This window comes from Spodoptera frugiperda, chromosome 12 (assembly GCF_023101765.2).
Source record: "Spodoptera frugiperda isolate SF20-4 chromosome 12, AGI-APGP_CSIRO_Sfru_2.0, whole genome shotgun sequence".
Classification (NCBI taxonomy): Eukaryota; Metazoa; Arthropoda; class Insecta; order Lepidoptera; family Noctuidae; genus Spodoptera; species Spodoptera frugiperda.
In genome coordinates, this window is record NC_064223.1 from 7,654,461 (window position 1) to 7,672,555 (window position 18,095).

Sequence of the window (18,095 nt, forward strand, 5' to 3'; positions counted from 1 at the left end):
ATGCAAACAAACAAATAATTTTAATAGTAATAGAGTTGGCAAGCCTGTTTGTCGCGGGGTCAGTGTCGTTTCAACACCAATCGTAAACTTGTGAATTACTAGTGCATTTGTTGGCGGAACATTTGTTTTGTCGCATACTGTGAATGTGATTTTAAGTGAAAATTCTTAGGTAGTTTTAACGGCTTAACGGCTTTATTTCTATTTGTGTTACAAACCTTTACTAATGGATATTATGGGCTGTTAAACAAACATCTTACAATTCATATTTATCCTAGAAACGTCTTTGTTAGCGCTTTAACATCGGCAATTTTTTTAGAACTGAAACACAAATAAATCTTGAAGATCAAAAGCTTTATACGTAAATAGAGATTGTCTAACTGAACAAAATTTACATAAATAAATGACCGGAAAAAACAATCTAGTAACTTCGCAAGCAATTAAAAAACAGGTCCTCGATAAAAAAGGAATAGACAGTTCATTTCGTAATTTGTATGTATCAAACTTTAACATAGCGGATCAATGCATAAGAAGCAGGTAAAACCTAGTATTTTTTGTGGACAGTCGGACACATACCTACCTAACTACATATTTAAAAAATTTGAACAGTGCATCGCAGGTCAATGAACCTTGTTATAAGGAGCAAGGAGTATATTTAACGCCTATGCGTGGTTATTTAACCGTGGTTGTCAAAAACCAGTTATGATATCCATCTGGATGGTGACCGCGTGATATGCGCTCGAGTAGCCGACATTAGGAATCAGGATCCTCTCACGTTTCACTACCAACTGCATGAGAGCATTTGATTGTGTGTGAAGATATCCTGTGGTAGAGCTTTTGAAGTGCCTTGTTTAATGAATAAAAATAAGAATTTTGTTTATAATAATACTAACTAGTTGTTGCCCTCGTGTTTAAAGGAAAAAATGTAGTCTATATCATCACTATCGAGTCTCATAACCTATCACAAACACACACACACACACACACATCTAACGTCGTCCTCAAAAGCCCACACACACACACACATCTATTTTGTAAACACACACACACACACACACACACACACACACACACACACATTAATTAATAGTTTCCCAGTTTTGTTTCAGTCTAATGTACAATAGATCTAAAAGTAGGTCTATAAGTAGTAGTACTTATATCATAAGTAATACCTCCGTCCTAAATCTCCGTTGTTCATAGTTCCACATAAAACGTAGCCACATCCACGTAGAGTAGTATCTAACGTCGTCCTCAAAAGCCCACCTTCGTAGCATATTATCCATAGATACTAATATGTATAGATAATGGCTATTATGTTAAAATATCTATTTTGTAAAGCCCCAACGAAGTACGTAACACGCAAGGTATGCCCATTCTTAAGAAATCGTAGCAGGAATGTCAATGAAATGTTTAAAGGCAAATCGAATTCTGTACACGATATGAATGCGTAGACATTGATTATGCGGCCTTACTAACTAAACATCGTTATAATACGAAGCTGAGCGAAATTACAATGAGCTATTACTAATTAGCCAGCTTGATACTTCACTATGATGCAAGCTGGAAGGCATCAGCGATCCAAAGTAATTATTTATTCACTGTAATGCATAGATGTTTTCTGTTTACGTATGCTCATATTTCATTAACACTAGCTAAGTACCGACTAGTATCTAGTCTTTGGCAAACGCAATGAATACTTGAATAATAGACAAACAATATAAAATCAAAATGAAATGATTAACATAAGTATAGTATTAATAGTACAATATTAGCCTTTGACTAGGGCCTTGACTACAGTTTTCCCTGAAAGTAGTTAAAAAGCCCTATTACACAATTTATAGGGAAATTATGATAAGTATATTAGTTACTAAAACGATGTTCATTTATCGTATAGGTACTTATCGTTTACAATTTATTATATAGGTAAAGGTTCTTGAAACAATTAACTTTGAGATAACGATAATGTTCATGTGGATTAACTGTTTGATAAAACGACTATATATAGTCGTAAATCTAATTAATAAAGCATTTAATATCTGATATTTATAGACCACACCTCTACAAATTTTACAACTTATTATGAATCAGATTTTCCTCAACTTTATTTATTCGATTACGAATTTGATTTCCTCAACAGTAAAGTAGATTAGCGGAGGTATAAATTCCACGTAATAAGGTTTTCCCAATTCAATTTCAATTAACATTAAATATAAGTATCCTTATTCAAGCATGCATTGTAATATTTTTATTTATGCCATTTTTATAATTTTATAAGTATTTCTTCCGTTGATTTTGCATGATGTATTTATTAAATCTATTCTTTTTCATTCTTCTATTTTCTTTTCGAAATCATCTCATTTTGCAGAGGTAACATTCGTCAACAAGTTTAAAACATTCCTTAGTCTCCAGTATTCCGCCATTAGCGTATCTTTACCTACTCTAAGGTAACATACCACTTGTAGATATTTTACTTTATAGTATAACGTTTTTACTCTATTTAGAACTTAAAGTTCTGAGATTAATGAAATTCACGTAGCACAATACCCAGTCGTGTGTAAATGAACAGTGACATACATATACACGTGTTATCTTAAAATAATAGTGTCACATTGAACTCGCTCACCGTGACCCCATTCAGTTTCCACCAGGCTTTCAGTAGTCAGCCACTTATCACTGATAGGAGGAAAATAATCTAAAAGAAATTAAATACTCTCGAGTACACAGGTACATAGAGATATCGATATCGAACAATAGTATTTTTCTACAAATAACGTGTTTAAATGAACGTATGCCTACTTATAAATGATATTAATAAATAAACATTGACGAAAAGTGTGTGTAAGCATTGGTACATAATAATAATAGCTCCTTTTGAGAATTAAGAGGCATGTTGTTATGGTAATGAAAAGCTTAAAACATGATTTCGCATTGAGTCACCGCTACAAGCTTCAGTAACAAACAATTTAAGTATATTTTCCCGAGGAAACATTTCCATTTGAAAGAATCCTTGCATTCGTTATAACCGTAAAACTTCTTTTATATCTAAATAACGTTCGTCGATGTTTACCCAACAGTTTCGTGACAAAGGAAGGTTGCCATTTGTTATATCGTTTCAACGGAAATTAATTGTAAAGCTGCAGAAAGTTACGTTTAGTAATGGTTGCCTTGAACCTGAATAACTAATGTCTTCGTGGCCGCGTCCATACAATATACTGACATGCCGTGTCGTTATAATCACAGTGTTTTACCACAACATATATCTGATACCCATCATAATGACAATTCTTGCTTCTGGAACATTCAAGGCTGATCGCACTTATCCAGTCTTCCATTAACATTACCTACAACTGTAAGTGATAGAAAATACATAAATTTTCATTTACATGCCTAGCCTCAAATCAATTTTCCGTGACGTCAAACTACCAGTTCTGTTGTTTGCAGACTATTGTAATGATATCTTCCAGTATACCATTAGTGGGTGGATATTTTGACCATCGACAATGGTTAATCATCTGTTGATTAGATAGGTTGATATCAGTGTGGCATTACCGTTTACAAGGCTACTACATTGTACCGACTACTTACGGGATGTGCCCTACTTTATTTACATTCAGGGTAGATATCAGAACAGTTGTAACCGAAAACTCGCTCGCTAGCTTACCAAATAGCAAAGCCGGAAATCAAATTCAAACTAAATAGATAGTAGATTTGTGTCCGGAAGCGATTAGATACCTAATAATAATCTATTTCACACATAGTAACAAATATTTGGCAATCAAAATTCAAACCACGTTTTATAAATCCGTCACCATTTTATGCACTCAGTCGTAGCGGAAATGGATATTGTAATTCGCTGCCAAAATTGCGAAGTATATTGTAATTTGAAAGTTTGTAAGCAGAGGCAACCCCTTCATTATGCTTGGCACGCATCCAGAGACCAGAACGACATTCTTTTTAAACCCAACCAATGTCCTTTGGTGGCAATGGACGAACTTGTCACTTCCGCATCCTTGCACAAACTTGTGAAGGAGACCTTAACAGAGTGATGCTAACTGCAGGTACGGTACTTAGGTGACTACCCAACAGAGACGGTTCATAGACACGTCCGGTCTAACCAGGACAGTTCACACTTGTTTCCGAGAGCTGCTCATTTTCGGATAACTGGCCACCGTGAAACGGGGCTAATGCAGCCTCATTGTGTCTCTTCCTGTTATATACAGGAACAATGCATTAGAGGAGTATCCTCCCGTGCTCACCCGGGACCGACATTAACATTGACAATGGTGGTACAAATATTAGCATAGTAATCAATGCGTGACGCTATGGTAAATAATTATTAACACCTGCACGCAGCCGTCAGTGGGTCCAGCCTAGCGTAAACACAATCTCCGCTAATTACAATATGGATATGTATTCTATTCCATAAACTGTATTTAAATACGCATTCGTTCATGATTAACAGGACAGGGTTAAATTGCTGGCTAATCGTTTTACTACAACATCTACGGAAAAACAAAAGAATAAACATTTTGATAAAACTAACTTAACAGTAGAATACTTTTAAGTTTATTGACAACAAAGAAGAATATTTACAAACTATGTATCTACCTTTTGTACTTCACTATCTGTGCAAAAGGCAACCAATACGGGTATTCGCGATGTAACTCGTAAAACCAACTCGAGGTAAATGGTTTAAATATTGATTTGTATTTGTAACAGTAAGTGTTTTTAGGTCACAGTCATTCAGTAGCTTGACTTTATTATCATATCCTACCTACAAAAGCTGCCAATTTATGATCTAAAGATTGCACTTGGATTCTGATTTCTTGTTTGAAAAGTATATAGGAACATTTTTAAAAGGAAAATCATTTCGACACCTACGAAACGCTTAAATTCATATTCAACAATGTCATTATCAGAGTTGTACAAATAAATAAGCCTAACAACGTGTTATTAGGTAGTCACACACTCGAACAAGAGACGCAGCGACTCACTGTTATCATAAAATATTAACACATTCACGATAGATAAATCTAAATCTGGTGCAAATACCGGCTACCTACTTATTTCATGAGTACATAAACGCATGATACGTTTACTTACTAACATGTACATAAAATATCTTTGGACTAACTTAATCACTGGACATCAGAAATATTATAAAAAAAGTTTCAGGAAAATGTCACGTGTACAGACAGCTACAGGCTTATAAGTAACTATATTTATGTTATAGTTCCCGCTATTTTGTTCATTCTGACCATCAAAAATTCAAAATGATCGTTCAAAGGCAAAAACTAAGCAGTAGAACGAACAAATGTAAAACAAAGAGTAAACTATAATAAGCTCTAATCTTAGACTAATGATGTAATCTTTATTTGTGAAGTAGTAAATGGATTTAGTACGGTAACAAATAATACTATAAGTATTAATAAATACAACTAGGAAGTGACGCAGTCGTAATATTCATATTGCAATAAAATGACTTAATTTCCAAGAAACGGCTGGAGGCTATACCATGCACAAACGATATGCTATGTAATGCCTATAGGTACGTAGTGTTGCGCCCTTTAAGAGCTGACATCAGGCTTTTATGGCAAATAATTACTCAGTGGTGCGGTCACGGTAAACGGCATGGGCCTTGCGTTTGCTTGCACACACCCGAAGGAATTATGGATTTTACTGCCAAGGTCTTTACGTATGCAATACACGTATTACGCTGAATGTTTATAAAGCTACTGAAAATCTAAGACGATAGAAATCCAATGGTTTGCTGCAAAAACCTAGTGAATCAAAATACTTACTTCACACATGGATGTACGTATTTTGTCACTGCATTTGTCTATCGCGTTCGATCGTCTGTGATTCGAAAAAGGAGTGTTTTAAATCCGGAAGTAACTACGACAAAATGCTGTAAATCATAACAATTAACACTATTCTCCGAAGTTCTCTCACAAAATTAGTTCGACCTTTATCTGGTATCCGCTTTCCCAATTTCCTGTGAATTGTTCTATTCAGTAGAGTCACAGCACAGGAACGTGAATCGGTCACCCCATAGTTAATTAGTATAATTTATGTCCGGTCATCATATCACCCATTGCCACAGTACCTGACTATAAGTTATTAGGGAACCGTCGGTCCACCAGGTCTATTGTTTCGGCACCCTAGAACCGACATAGTGAAAAATGTTAATCACCGAAGTGTAAATGTTATCAGATTCAGCAAGCAAGCGATGTATGACGGAACCTTTGGAAAAAAGCTGTAATTTTACCGTGGGCTTTTATTTACGTAATACCGTAATTTTACTACTAGCGTATTAGGTAAGCTAAATAAATCTTTTGAAAGCAGAATACTTAATTATGTTTTCCATTAATGTAACCTCGCCCAGCGGATTAGGTTTTAAAATAAATTAGACCTGCAAATGTTTGTACACGCCATAGTTGGACACGCATCAAATTGTCGTCATTGTAATTACTTACCTAATTAGGTTATTTATTAGATAAGCATATAGTTTGCAGGTACTTAATTAAACTCACATTTATTAATAGGTGTCATTTCACTAAAGTAATTGTAATATATTTTGTTAAAGAACTTTAGTTGCTTTCGGGATATATACGCGAGTGCATCCAAACTAAAATACGCTGAACATTGAACGAAAGCAGGACGCACCGCAAAACGAGATAAACATTTAGTATAATTAACTAGTATAAAGTGAAGTTGGTTAGTAGGTTCCTCTCTCAATAATATAATAATGTGAAACTTCTCATGTTTGAAGCCTGTGTGACTTATGTGATTTTCTTTTGTTTACAGAACCATGGGTGAACTAGGAGCAAAGCTTGGTCTCGATGAGCTGACTGGGGGAGCGGCCGGCATCAGCAAGGCATTGCTGGCGGAGTTTATCGGTAAGTCAAAAAAGATACTATTTTAATCAAACTTCGTCTTAACAACCTTCCATCGGAGTCTTTTGATTAGTCTGTACAAAATAACATTTTGCGCTCTATTGTATAAGTTGTAAAGTTCAATTTGCTGTCGTATACCTTATCCTATTCCGCAGATCATTAAGAAAAAAATATCATTAGATGACATTATTACAGACGCGTCAACATAATAGGCTAACCACAGACGTGGTCACAGTTTTTCTATGAAAAATTCACCTTACTAGGTATGATAAAATTCCACATTGTGTTGACGGAGATACCTTAAACGGAGTCATCTAACAGCCCTAATAGGTGACATCAGTGGACACTCGGCAAGGTTACATGCCATACCAAGATATATCATAAATTACATATGTATATCACACATATTGAACAGTATATTATTGAAAAAAACTGCTTTTGGGCATCGCTAAATCAAGTTTAAGTTTAAATAACCTATAATCTTGAGAATGTTATATAATTTGATTTCGTTCTTCTAAATTAAATTATTGTAGTTAAACTTTACATCGTTGCATATCAATTTATAAAAGGTACCCAAAAGCAGGAAGTTTAGACGAAAATACTACCATTATCATACAAAATCGCCATTATTTTTACTCAACCCAACCATAGAACGTACAATTCTCATACTGTAGAGATGCGTTTACCACCATACAATTAAATATCTACCGTTTAATTATCCACTATTACAACAGCACTAACTAACCAGTAGGTACAGCATTCTGGAGTGCATGTATTGTAGATTATTATCAATAATCGCAGGTAATTGCCTTACTATAACTTTATACTTATCTCACGATCAAACATTTTCTGGCCTGGGTATACGCAATCTCGGTTTCCTTGTTGTTATTAGATTATTTTATAATTATTTATTTAATAAAAAGGTACAGGGTATGACTTATAATCTAACGTGATGTCCAACAAACCTAAACATTTAGATGAAGTTGTTAATAATTAAAGACTGATTTGCGGTAATAGCTTATCGCATGGGACTCTGGTGCTGACTCTATACTCTCTCTCTGTAATATTATTGACACACTTTTGCCCTTGTTTAATTCTGTGTCTTGTATAAGTTTATAAGGACCACCAGCTAAATGTAAAAAAATACAATGTTTTACAAATATACTATAAGGAGAATCAGTTCAAAAATAATTGGTACAAAAAGCTTTAAGTATTTTGCATAAAACCTTTATGGTGTTAGAATTCCTAAATGTCTGAATACGTAAGGAAAAATGCAAAGAAAAATACCATCTTATCTTTGCGTCATCTCATTTTACGACGACGTAACGTTGGCGTCTTCATACAAATGTCAATCTTAGCATGCGATAGCCGCCCTTCGCATGAAATATGTGGTAAAGGAAGTATATGTACAAACTAACTACAGTACAGACATATACGAGGATTCATTGGTACATATCTAATGTAAGAATGGAGTGCCTCTATCCACACCTTTAATGAAAACCCTTTGATATCCCATTGAATTATTAATTACTGTCCTCCATATCACATAAAATGGTATGGTTACTTAACAATTTCTGAATTTATGGCTGAAAAGTATTGTTTAATATTTATTAAAATAATAACTATTAATTTTGTGGTGAATTTAATTTTTTAAAATTAATTGTAAGTCACTCAATATATACGTGCTTTCAGTAGCAAATCCAACCCGCGAATCCATTGTAGTGTTAGAGAAAATAGGACTTAACGCTTAGCTAGCGCCACCTAGACAAAAAGTCAAACTGCGTAACTAAAATTCTAAAGGTAAACTTTAGAATAGTTTTATTTACTTCTTTGGAATTCTTTATTCAGTGAGGAGTAATTACTAAAAAATAATATCTCCCGATTCGATTTCGATCATAATGCCAAGTTTAATTAGGTAGCTGACTACGCACGATATATTACAGTGCACAAGTGAGAGCATAAACACAAGACAGGTCCACTCTCAGTTACCAAATTTTCTGAACCCAATGGGATGGCAAACTGCCACAACCGGCGAGAGATCAGGTGATGGAGATTAGTAATGAAGTACAATTTAAGTAAATGCGAAGATTTCCGTTTAAGTGAAAATTGTTTTTGTCCAGGTAATCTGTTGCTGAACCTGTTCGGTTGCGGCGCTTGTATCAACATCATTCAGGGCTCCAGTGCTCCTCCCAACATCGTGCTCATCGCCCTCGCCTTCGGTCTGGCGGTGTTCGCCAGTGTATCGGTATGTTCCTTAACCTTACCTTTACAAACATATTTTATTTCATTTTACATCTTTTCTGTTCTTTATCTGTTCGATTCTTAATGTTATTCAACTTTTTTTTGCTATTTCACTAAAAGCTCTACATGTAACTTAAGCTGCCTTCAGCAACCTACTTAAAATACAGCATTTACATTAAATGCAAGTAGCACTTAATTTAACTTTTAAATTTTCAACAGGCCATAGGACACATCTCAGGTGGCCACATCAACCCTGCCGTAACCCTAGGTCTGGCATCAACGGGTCGTGTGAAGATTGCGCGTGCCATTCTGTACATCATAGCGCAGTGCGCAGGCGCGGCCGCTGGCTCTGGTCTACTGAAAGCCCTTACTCCCGACCGAGCGGCTGGAACCCTCGGGACCACCGGCCTCGGCGCTGACGTCACTGCCCTGCAAGGTTTCGGAATCGAATTCTTCCTCGGATTCGTGCTCATCTTCGTCGTGTGTGGGGTGAGTTTCTAACATGCATACTACAAAAAGAAAGTTATAAATGCAATGCCATCTTACTTTATCTAGTTCCTACGAGTAATTAGCCAACCAAAGATTGTCCATATCAAGTTATTAAGTCATAGTGGAAAAAACACACATGAATTAGCCAGCTGTCTTTTTTTAACCACAAAAAAGTGGCACATTGCCAATGGGGTTTTTCGGAATAGATATATTGTGTGAGTCATGAAATTCAGAGTAAATTGTAATACGTATCTAGATTGTAATTTAATAATTTGTAAGGCGAGGAAGGGTTTTTCCGTAGATAGAATACGGAAGATGAAATAAACTTCTAAGAATTTCAGAGCATTAAATAATACAAAAGTAATAAATCTTAACGTGCATAATAACTAACATTAGGAACTCAATATAAAGATTAAAATAAAACAAACATTAATAAAATTGCAGTATTAGCTAACTCCTAAAAATATACGAACTTTTGTCATTCAGAAATTAATTCCAGTTTTGATAGACGTAATCAGGTTTTGTCAGTCACGCCAACGTCAAAGGAGAATAAGAAATAAATTCCAAATTGTTTATTTTTCATTCATAATAGAATATAACTACTCACTACAAAAAGCTTAACTTGTTTGGGCGTACGGCGTTGCTTTTATTATTTTTTACTACTTTTTATAGGTAGGTTTGTTAGGCTTGGCAGGTTAGGTTGAGTTAGGCTTAGCATATTACATATACTTACTATAATTTCGATTCTTGTTAAGGTAAAGATTACATTTCAGCTTTCAAAACATTTGATTCTCTGATGTATCTTGATATGCGTGACGATATGTATGTCGGGAGTTATGATTCTCTGATGTGCGAAGGCTGTAGGTACTAGGAATTATATTCAAAATGTTTTTAATTCCAGCTAAGTAATGTACTAAGTATTGTATGTTAGCTAATGAGTTGAAACGCGATTGTACCGTAAAATAATCAGCTAATGACAAATCTCACAGTCGGAGGTACCATCAGCCGTTTCGTGACACAACGTTATTAGCGGAAACGTGCGGCAATCTGTCTTTTTGTAATGAAATATTTAAACAGTTTCTATAAACGGACTATAGAAAAAACAACGTTTAACTAGCAAAATAAATTGCACGGAATAATAATGGTGTTACGTTTTTATTAAAATTTGTATTAGCCGTGTAGGGACAGGGACGGTCGGGGAAACAATACATTTTTGCCAAGCCCTCTCTTTTCGCGGGTGTAGGCAGAAGTGAATACTGTACATTAGAGAGAGACTAGAAAGTAGGGCTCGATGATAAACCTGTAAATCACAAACCCTTGTAATGTACAGGAGACTCGTAGTCCCGCAGTAAACGGTCACGAGCTGTGCGTGTTGTTTTGTTTGTCACAAAATCCCAACTTATAACACATAGCTTTATAAGGTCCTTCAACTTAAGCTTCATCTACGAAACATATCTATGAATCTTTTATATCTGAGTAAGATAGGTATTATTACCTACCTATATCTAAAATAACTTATTGTAACTGTTTATTTTATCTTCAAAAAGCCAAAGTCAGTCGAATAAATACTATTATAGTAATGATGGGTCATTAATCATCATGAACCAATACTTACATATCCAAATAAAATTATTTTGGACTTAACTATTGACAAGAAGTACCGGAATCTACAAAAAAACCTTACCTATGTATTCTTTATGGAACCTAAGTACTACCTATAAGCAACCAAATTATTAAAATGTACTTAGGTAGTTGTGTACAATTCCAAGACAGAAAGGACTAGAATCATTTTGGTGTCTACCTACTTATTTACCGACGTAAACACACTGAGTCACAGGCTTACAACATCTCGCCAGGAAAGGATGTAATATATTACCTTACACATAATATTTAAATATTAATGCAATCGTGATCTGGTTGAGGCAGGATTGTAATAATTCAATGTCACTACAGAAAATAACTAGTGTCCTTACCGACGCCTCTTTGTGGTATAATTACGTGTGGTTAATACCGATATGACATTGGGCCGGGCCTCGAATGATTGACAATCATTCTCATTTCAGCTTTTGAAAAATTACATAACGTACCTGTGTTTGTACCTACCTACAAATAATACAAATACAATCCATCACGACAAACGGTATTGAGTAAAAAATGAATCGGTAAATGAAATAGATCGGGTTATAACGTTTTGCACGTATTTACAGACGACCGGTTCCGTATATTTCAGAAAATACTTAAAACAAATGTTAGATATTTAAACAACGAAAGCTTGAACACGTACTGATAATATTTGATTAAGTTTATGTAAGTACACCACATAAAATAAATAGAAATTGAAAAATATCCATAAAAGAGATGGAATTCGCTAGAACAACTTAATAAACATCAAATCATTTCTGTGACCACTATTTAATATAATTTAAAAAACCCATTAATATCATCATCTTATTAATACACAAAAAATCTCGATCTCACTTAATTACAGCGAACCAAATGAAACGCCTTCTTATTTATACTCGTATCAAACACTATAATTACAAACAAAATAAATTTCGCGAGATTTGCGTGGAGATTCCTAAAAAAACGCAGACAAAACGCGAGGTAACGTTGCGTGACGGAACTCAGTATTTTATTCGAGAAATAGTAGGCAACAATCTACTACAGATTAACATAATCAATATTATAACGTAGCTGTATAGGACACGCTTTTATTTCATTGATGTATCAAAGTACCAAGATACCTACAAATGTAAGAATGCATAATGCAGATGATAAAAAAGAAAGCGTGGCCACGTCCACAGACAATTGTGTCTGATCCCGGCGAGGAGGTCATTCGAAAAATCTGGTTTCTTAGAGATGAGTCGGCAATTTGTCACTGCCTACGTTATACTCGGGTACTTCCTCCCTAATGTGGTTACAAGCTCCGTCGCTCCACCAACGCACCATAGTTTTATTGATAACAGCTATTTTAGTTTGAAATAGGACACGGGAGATTATTCTATTAGATTAACTATTTTAACTTTGTAGTTTGTACTCTACTGCCTACATGCTTTGTTTAAATTATATATGACTACGCAACTCAAAAAATATGCTGATCATATTATCTATCTTGATATCCCGCCTAAAATAAGTAAAAAAGAAGAAAAATTTATCGGAACTATTATTCCTCCCTTTTAATATCTATAAGTAGCATACAATAATGCAAAGACTTATGTATATGGTAATACATACCACTAAGATTTAGCCAATTCTCTGCGATGGAGATCGCATTCGCATCGCAAAACATTGAATTTATATGTGACATTAATATGTGGTTCACATCACAGTGTCTCTGTTTACATTACCTACATATTATTACAGTAAAGTATTGAATGATTTGCGATATCCGTACTACGTGCCTGCAGCGAATTGCGGCTAGAATGTTTTGAGAAAAAATATTGAATTGTAATTGTAACTAAGTAGAGTTATTCTTTCCTAAAGTAATAAATACAAGAAACACTGATTTATTCCGCTTATTACTACACGTCTCAGTGGCGCCAACTATACATACGAAAAAACATCAAATTCACTATCTCATTGAAAAGGCAATTAAATATGAGAATGAGTGACGGTACAAAACATGATATTATGAAAATATAATTACCTACGTGCACTCCTATATTATTAGTAGACAAGGAACACCGTTACTATAAGTAATTAAGTAGACGATGCAACTCGACCACAACACAGCGCTGTCGGTGAAACAAAACAAAACTAATGTCTTATTATACGCTCCGCCGCCTCTTGATTGATTTCTAGTTTTTGGGCAGTTATTTACAGTTATTTATTTATGGCCTAGCAATAAACCCCATGGCTTTAGTGTCGGATATCACTATTTTAATTTGATTATCTTGATTCTTATACCACTGACGAACGATTGTAGTTAATTAATTTAACTAGGCATACTCCGTTATTGGTTACTATAAAAAATGCTAACATTTTACAACATACAGCATTAACAATGTGCAAATACAGAGCACCACTCTTCACGAGATTACAACGAAATGTTTATTTTTCTTAACAAAAATATCCAAAAAGATCCAAATAAAAAGATAAAAATAATCTTCCTAGCTAATGATGCATTTTCGAAGATTTACTAGAAACGATGACGCTTTGCTACCAGCTGGCCAATCGTGGCAATCATAAGTGATTTTGTAAAAAAAGTAGTCACGTTCTAGCAGCGCCATCTATTGCCGAGTGGAAATACTAAAATTCTTGGTTAGCTCTACAACACAATTTTGAAAACGATTTCTGAGTTATATTTAACAGAGATCTTTACTAACAATACATTATTTTCCCAGGTATGTGACCCTAACAAGCCTGACAGCAAGGCTACTGCTCCCCTGGCCATTGGCCTGACGGTGACGCTAGGCCACTTGCTCGCCATCGACTACACCGGCTCTGCCATGAACCCTGCTCGCTCCTTCGGCTCAGCGCTTGTCGCCAACGTGTGGACTGACCATTGGGTAAGGATACTTTCGTTAATATTCCGTCCAGATGTTAAATCAATGGAAAAAGTTTTCAAGACCTACATAGGACATATAGTTTCTGGAAAATACAGAAAAGTTTGTAATGTGCTAATTGTTTACAGGTATACTGGGCTGGCCCTATCGCTGGTGGTATAGCGGCTGCCCTGCTGTACGTGCACGGATTCTCAGCCCCCGCTGTAAGCACGCCCCCGCGCTACCGCTCCGTCGCCGGAGACGAGAAGGAGGTAAGCTCAACTTTACTAGAAAATAGTTAATAAGTACATAAATAAAAATCTTCCATCTGGCTATTTTTCCCAAGTTAACTGATAACATTGCTCGTTACAAGCGCACTGGACGCCTAGCGCCAACAGCTTGGACAGTAGAACAAAGTGTAAGTAGCCAAGTGTGCTCATGATCATCCACATCCCATCAATTCAAACTGAACAGACCAGTCACAGTATTCCATCACTGACCGATGTGTGATGTACCTTAATGATTTGTGTGCCTTCTTATTCCCATCTGCCCACTTCAACAGGGCGGTTTTATCTAGGTATGTATGTATGTGTCGATATCACAAGTTTCTTGTCAGATCGAAGCTAATGTAGTGTGTTTTTGTTTAGCTGAAGAGGCTGGACGGTAAAGGCGAAGACATGGCTTGAGAGCGCCCGCGCCGGCCGGCGAGCCCCGCGGGCCCCGCGCCGCGGCCCCTCGGCGGCCCCGCGCCCGGGGCCCGGCCCGCACTCCACCACCACCTATTTATACAAAACAAACAACAGCTTTAAGTGTACCTACAATAGCTGACGAACTGTAGTACCCGGACGAAGGACGCTATCCACACGAACCGACCACACTCAAGAAATCTGATATTTGGAATCTTATCGCGTGTCAAACGATATCAAGTCTCGGAGTCATTCTCATTGCTCTACTGAGTACATTGTGGAGTGAACTAGTGTAGAGACTTCTTGGTAAGGAGCCAACCGACCAGTTTGTGGCCACACATTACACATGTTTGTACATTGTAAATATCTTTACATCGTATTTATGCAGAACTACTCGTACAAGCTTACTTCGTGTTAAGTATTCGAACAATTTTGATATCCGCCCCATACTTTAATGTTAAGTTTAACGTAAAATGTTTTAAATGTGTTTGACGATAAATTATAATGAAATAATTGAGGTTTTATACTATTTGATATTTGATCAATCTTTCTAAATTTTACTCGTAGATGACAAGGGAGCCAAGAATATGACTTTCCAAAAATCTCACTGTGTGGCTCCCTTACTAGTGTAGTTTAAATATTTAAGTACCTATAAATTACTTTAAAGGATTTTGTTTACTTCAAATCGACTTACATTCGCATGTATACGTCATAAATTGAATGAGGATTCATAACACTTTAATATTTTACACTTTAATTAATCTTCACAAAAAGTATTGTACCCATAAAGCAACATTTACCTTTTTATATGATACAAATTCTACCTTTAACAGAACAAGTCCGTACATAAGTGTGGTACCTACCTATGTAAGTCGCTTTATGTGTAAGCTATTACCTAAGTAGTACATAGAACCTAGCGAGTTTCAAACCGAAGTGTTCAAAGTTATACCAACTTGAGAATAAACAAAATGAATGAAATTATTTTATAACTGATTTGTGCGAATGTCAATTTAATAGATACGTAAGTACCTTATACATATAAATATGAATGTAAACGTTTTGTCTTGATAATTTATTATGGTAAATAAATATGATATTATTTTAATTTTGTGTTTTATTTGTTTCTGGTACCTACATACTATATCATACTTAAGCTACAGTTAAAACCAGTTTTAAGATCTTACCATTTTTATGACGGGAGTAAACCTTCAAAAGGCTCCTGGGCCTGGCCTGGGCTCCGGCTTTTTGGGGAAAAAGACTAAGGAGTGTGGTACTCACTAAAACCAACCCGGTGGCCACTTTCAGCACCGATAAGGGGCACCCACTCCTCTAATTACTTAGACCTACTCCAGCACCCTTATGGTGCAACGCCTAGAAATTCCTTTGGTAAAATTGAACTAGGTAACTACCTAATACTCGAAATGGAATATTAGTTAAAACTACTTCTTACTAGACAACGCGCGTTTTGTAAAGCGAGTCAGTTAAAACTGTTCTTAACATTTATCGTACCTTATCCTCATTGATTCCGCACACGATGTCAAACTAGCTTGACTAGGGTAAATAAGTTCAAGATGACGGATCCCTCCAGGGTTGGGCTCCACTTTCTACTCACAGGGTTTGAAGTAACTATCTCGGATTGCCGTTACTTCTGCTTAAAGTAATTTAGTAAAGGTAAAAGTAAGGCTCGATATGACTACTAGTTTTATCTGAAATTCAAAATATAGGTATCATTGATGGCGCATTTACATTAGTCGGTTAGACCGTATTCGGCTGCAGGCCGTATTCGGTCTCCAACTAATATAAACAGATATTCGTTTGGCCGTATTCGGTTTGGCCGTATTAATTCGGTTTCTGTATAACCGAATGCGGCCGCCGCATTCGGTGACCGACCAACGACCGACCTAATGTAAACGCGCCATAATAAATCTAGTTTTCATTAGTTTTAACAAAGGCGTTAATAAAAAAACTGGTTGTAACTTGGCCGTCCACTGTATCTGCCTACCCCCATGGTAGACAGGCGTGTATGTAGTTATTATTAGGGAAAATGCGTTAAATCTAAAAACGTTTTAACTGTAACAGGTGGTAGGTCCTTAGTTAATGGTATGTAAGTAGTTAGGATAGTGAGTACCTAAATGGTCAGTTGGATATTGTTCATAAAAACACCTGCCCAGGTGCCCCAGGTACAGTGGTTACAGGACAATTTGATGAAAAATTTACTAAATGTACAAAACTTTGAAATACAAAAATTCATATTTGCAAAGCTGATAATATTTTATCCTGGTCAGGAAGGAATTTTATAATGCCTATCTCAAAATCTAGAGGTTTGAAGCTTGTAGTAAAAAAATAACGAAATTTTTGCTATCGGTGCATCCCTCGTAAAAACATACACTTGCTGATTGGGGGATAAGGTAGAAGCGACCTTTGTTTGTATTGAGCCCATATTAAACACACTTTGACGAATGTTAATCATTTTAGAAGATAGGATGACTGGTCGTGTCCTCGACCGCATAAAAATCTTCTAATATCTTAAAATCTAGAAGGTCTCGCCAAACATATACCCTACCACCCTACTTTACGGGAATAAAGACATATTTATTGGACAGGGTGGTAGTGACCTTGGCTTGGATTGGATTGGGCCTATTTTCGACCTATATTAATTAGCAAGGCAAAAGCAGATTTTGACTGAAGGGCATTTGAAAGGTCATTCGGGCAAAGTTACAAGTAATACTATAGTTAATTTAATAATTAGTAAAGTTACATCCATAGTGGGTATATCAGTAATATGATCCGCAGTGATCAGTTAATATTAATACTGGTAGCGCGAGTAGCTGCGGTTGCGGCGACAAGTGTCGCTTCGTATTGCCACCGCACATTACTCTTGACACTGAAATGCTCAAGGTAGACACTACCTCATGCTACATAACTACATATTCCATACCGATACCATAATTAGCATACCAGCCAATTCCACGTTTTTTTTTTGTAACAAAAGGTATGATAGAGTTTTAAATGTCTCCTGAAAAATTTGCTCATAATGAGTTAGCTGGGGTATTAGGGTATCAATACCCATTCTCTCATCGTATTGTTTCAAAAACACGAATTGACGTAGTAAGGTTGAAAGGTTTTGACTTTGAGCGTGGCGTCTCCTGTAATCCGGTTACTCGGAGGTCGGAACAGGTGGATGGTTTGAGGTCGGGGGTTCTGGTGCTGAGTGGCCCATGTTGACTGAACGTCCACACTAAGCCTGGTATTGATATGGACCCTCGGCGGAGTCTGGGGATGCAGTTCTACTAAGGAGAGAC

General features: G+C 36.1%; 1 protein-coding gene across 3 annotated transcripts in view; it reads left to right on the forward strand.

Annotated features, from left to right (window-relative positions):
- LOC118262386 (aquaporin AQPAe.a) overlaps positions 1-15,898 on the forward strand; it is a 30,726-nt gene extending 14,828 nt beyond the window's left edge. For all 3 annotated transcript variants that reach the window (XM_035573676.2, XM_035573679.2, XM_035573678.2), the window contains exons 2-7: positions 6,805-6,896; positions 9,014-9,138; positions 9,354-9,623; positions 13,967-14,131; positions 14,257-14,379; positions 14,755-15,898. In XM_035573676.2, the coding sequence (XP_035429569.1) occupies positions 6,809-6,896; positions 9,014-9,138; positions 9,354-9,623; positions 13,967-14,131; positions 14,257-14,379; positions 14,755-14,793 (810 nt within the window). In that variant the 5' untranslated portion in view covers positions 6,805-6,808 and the 3' untranslated portion in view covers positions 14,794-15,898. The remainder of the gene's footprint in view (positions 1-6,804; positions 6,897-9,013; positions 9,139-9,353; positions 9,624-13,966; positions 14,132-14,256; positions 14,380-14,754) is intronic.
- Positions 15,899-18,095: the final 2,197 nt, after the last annotated feature.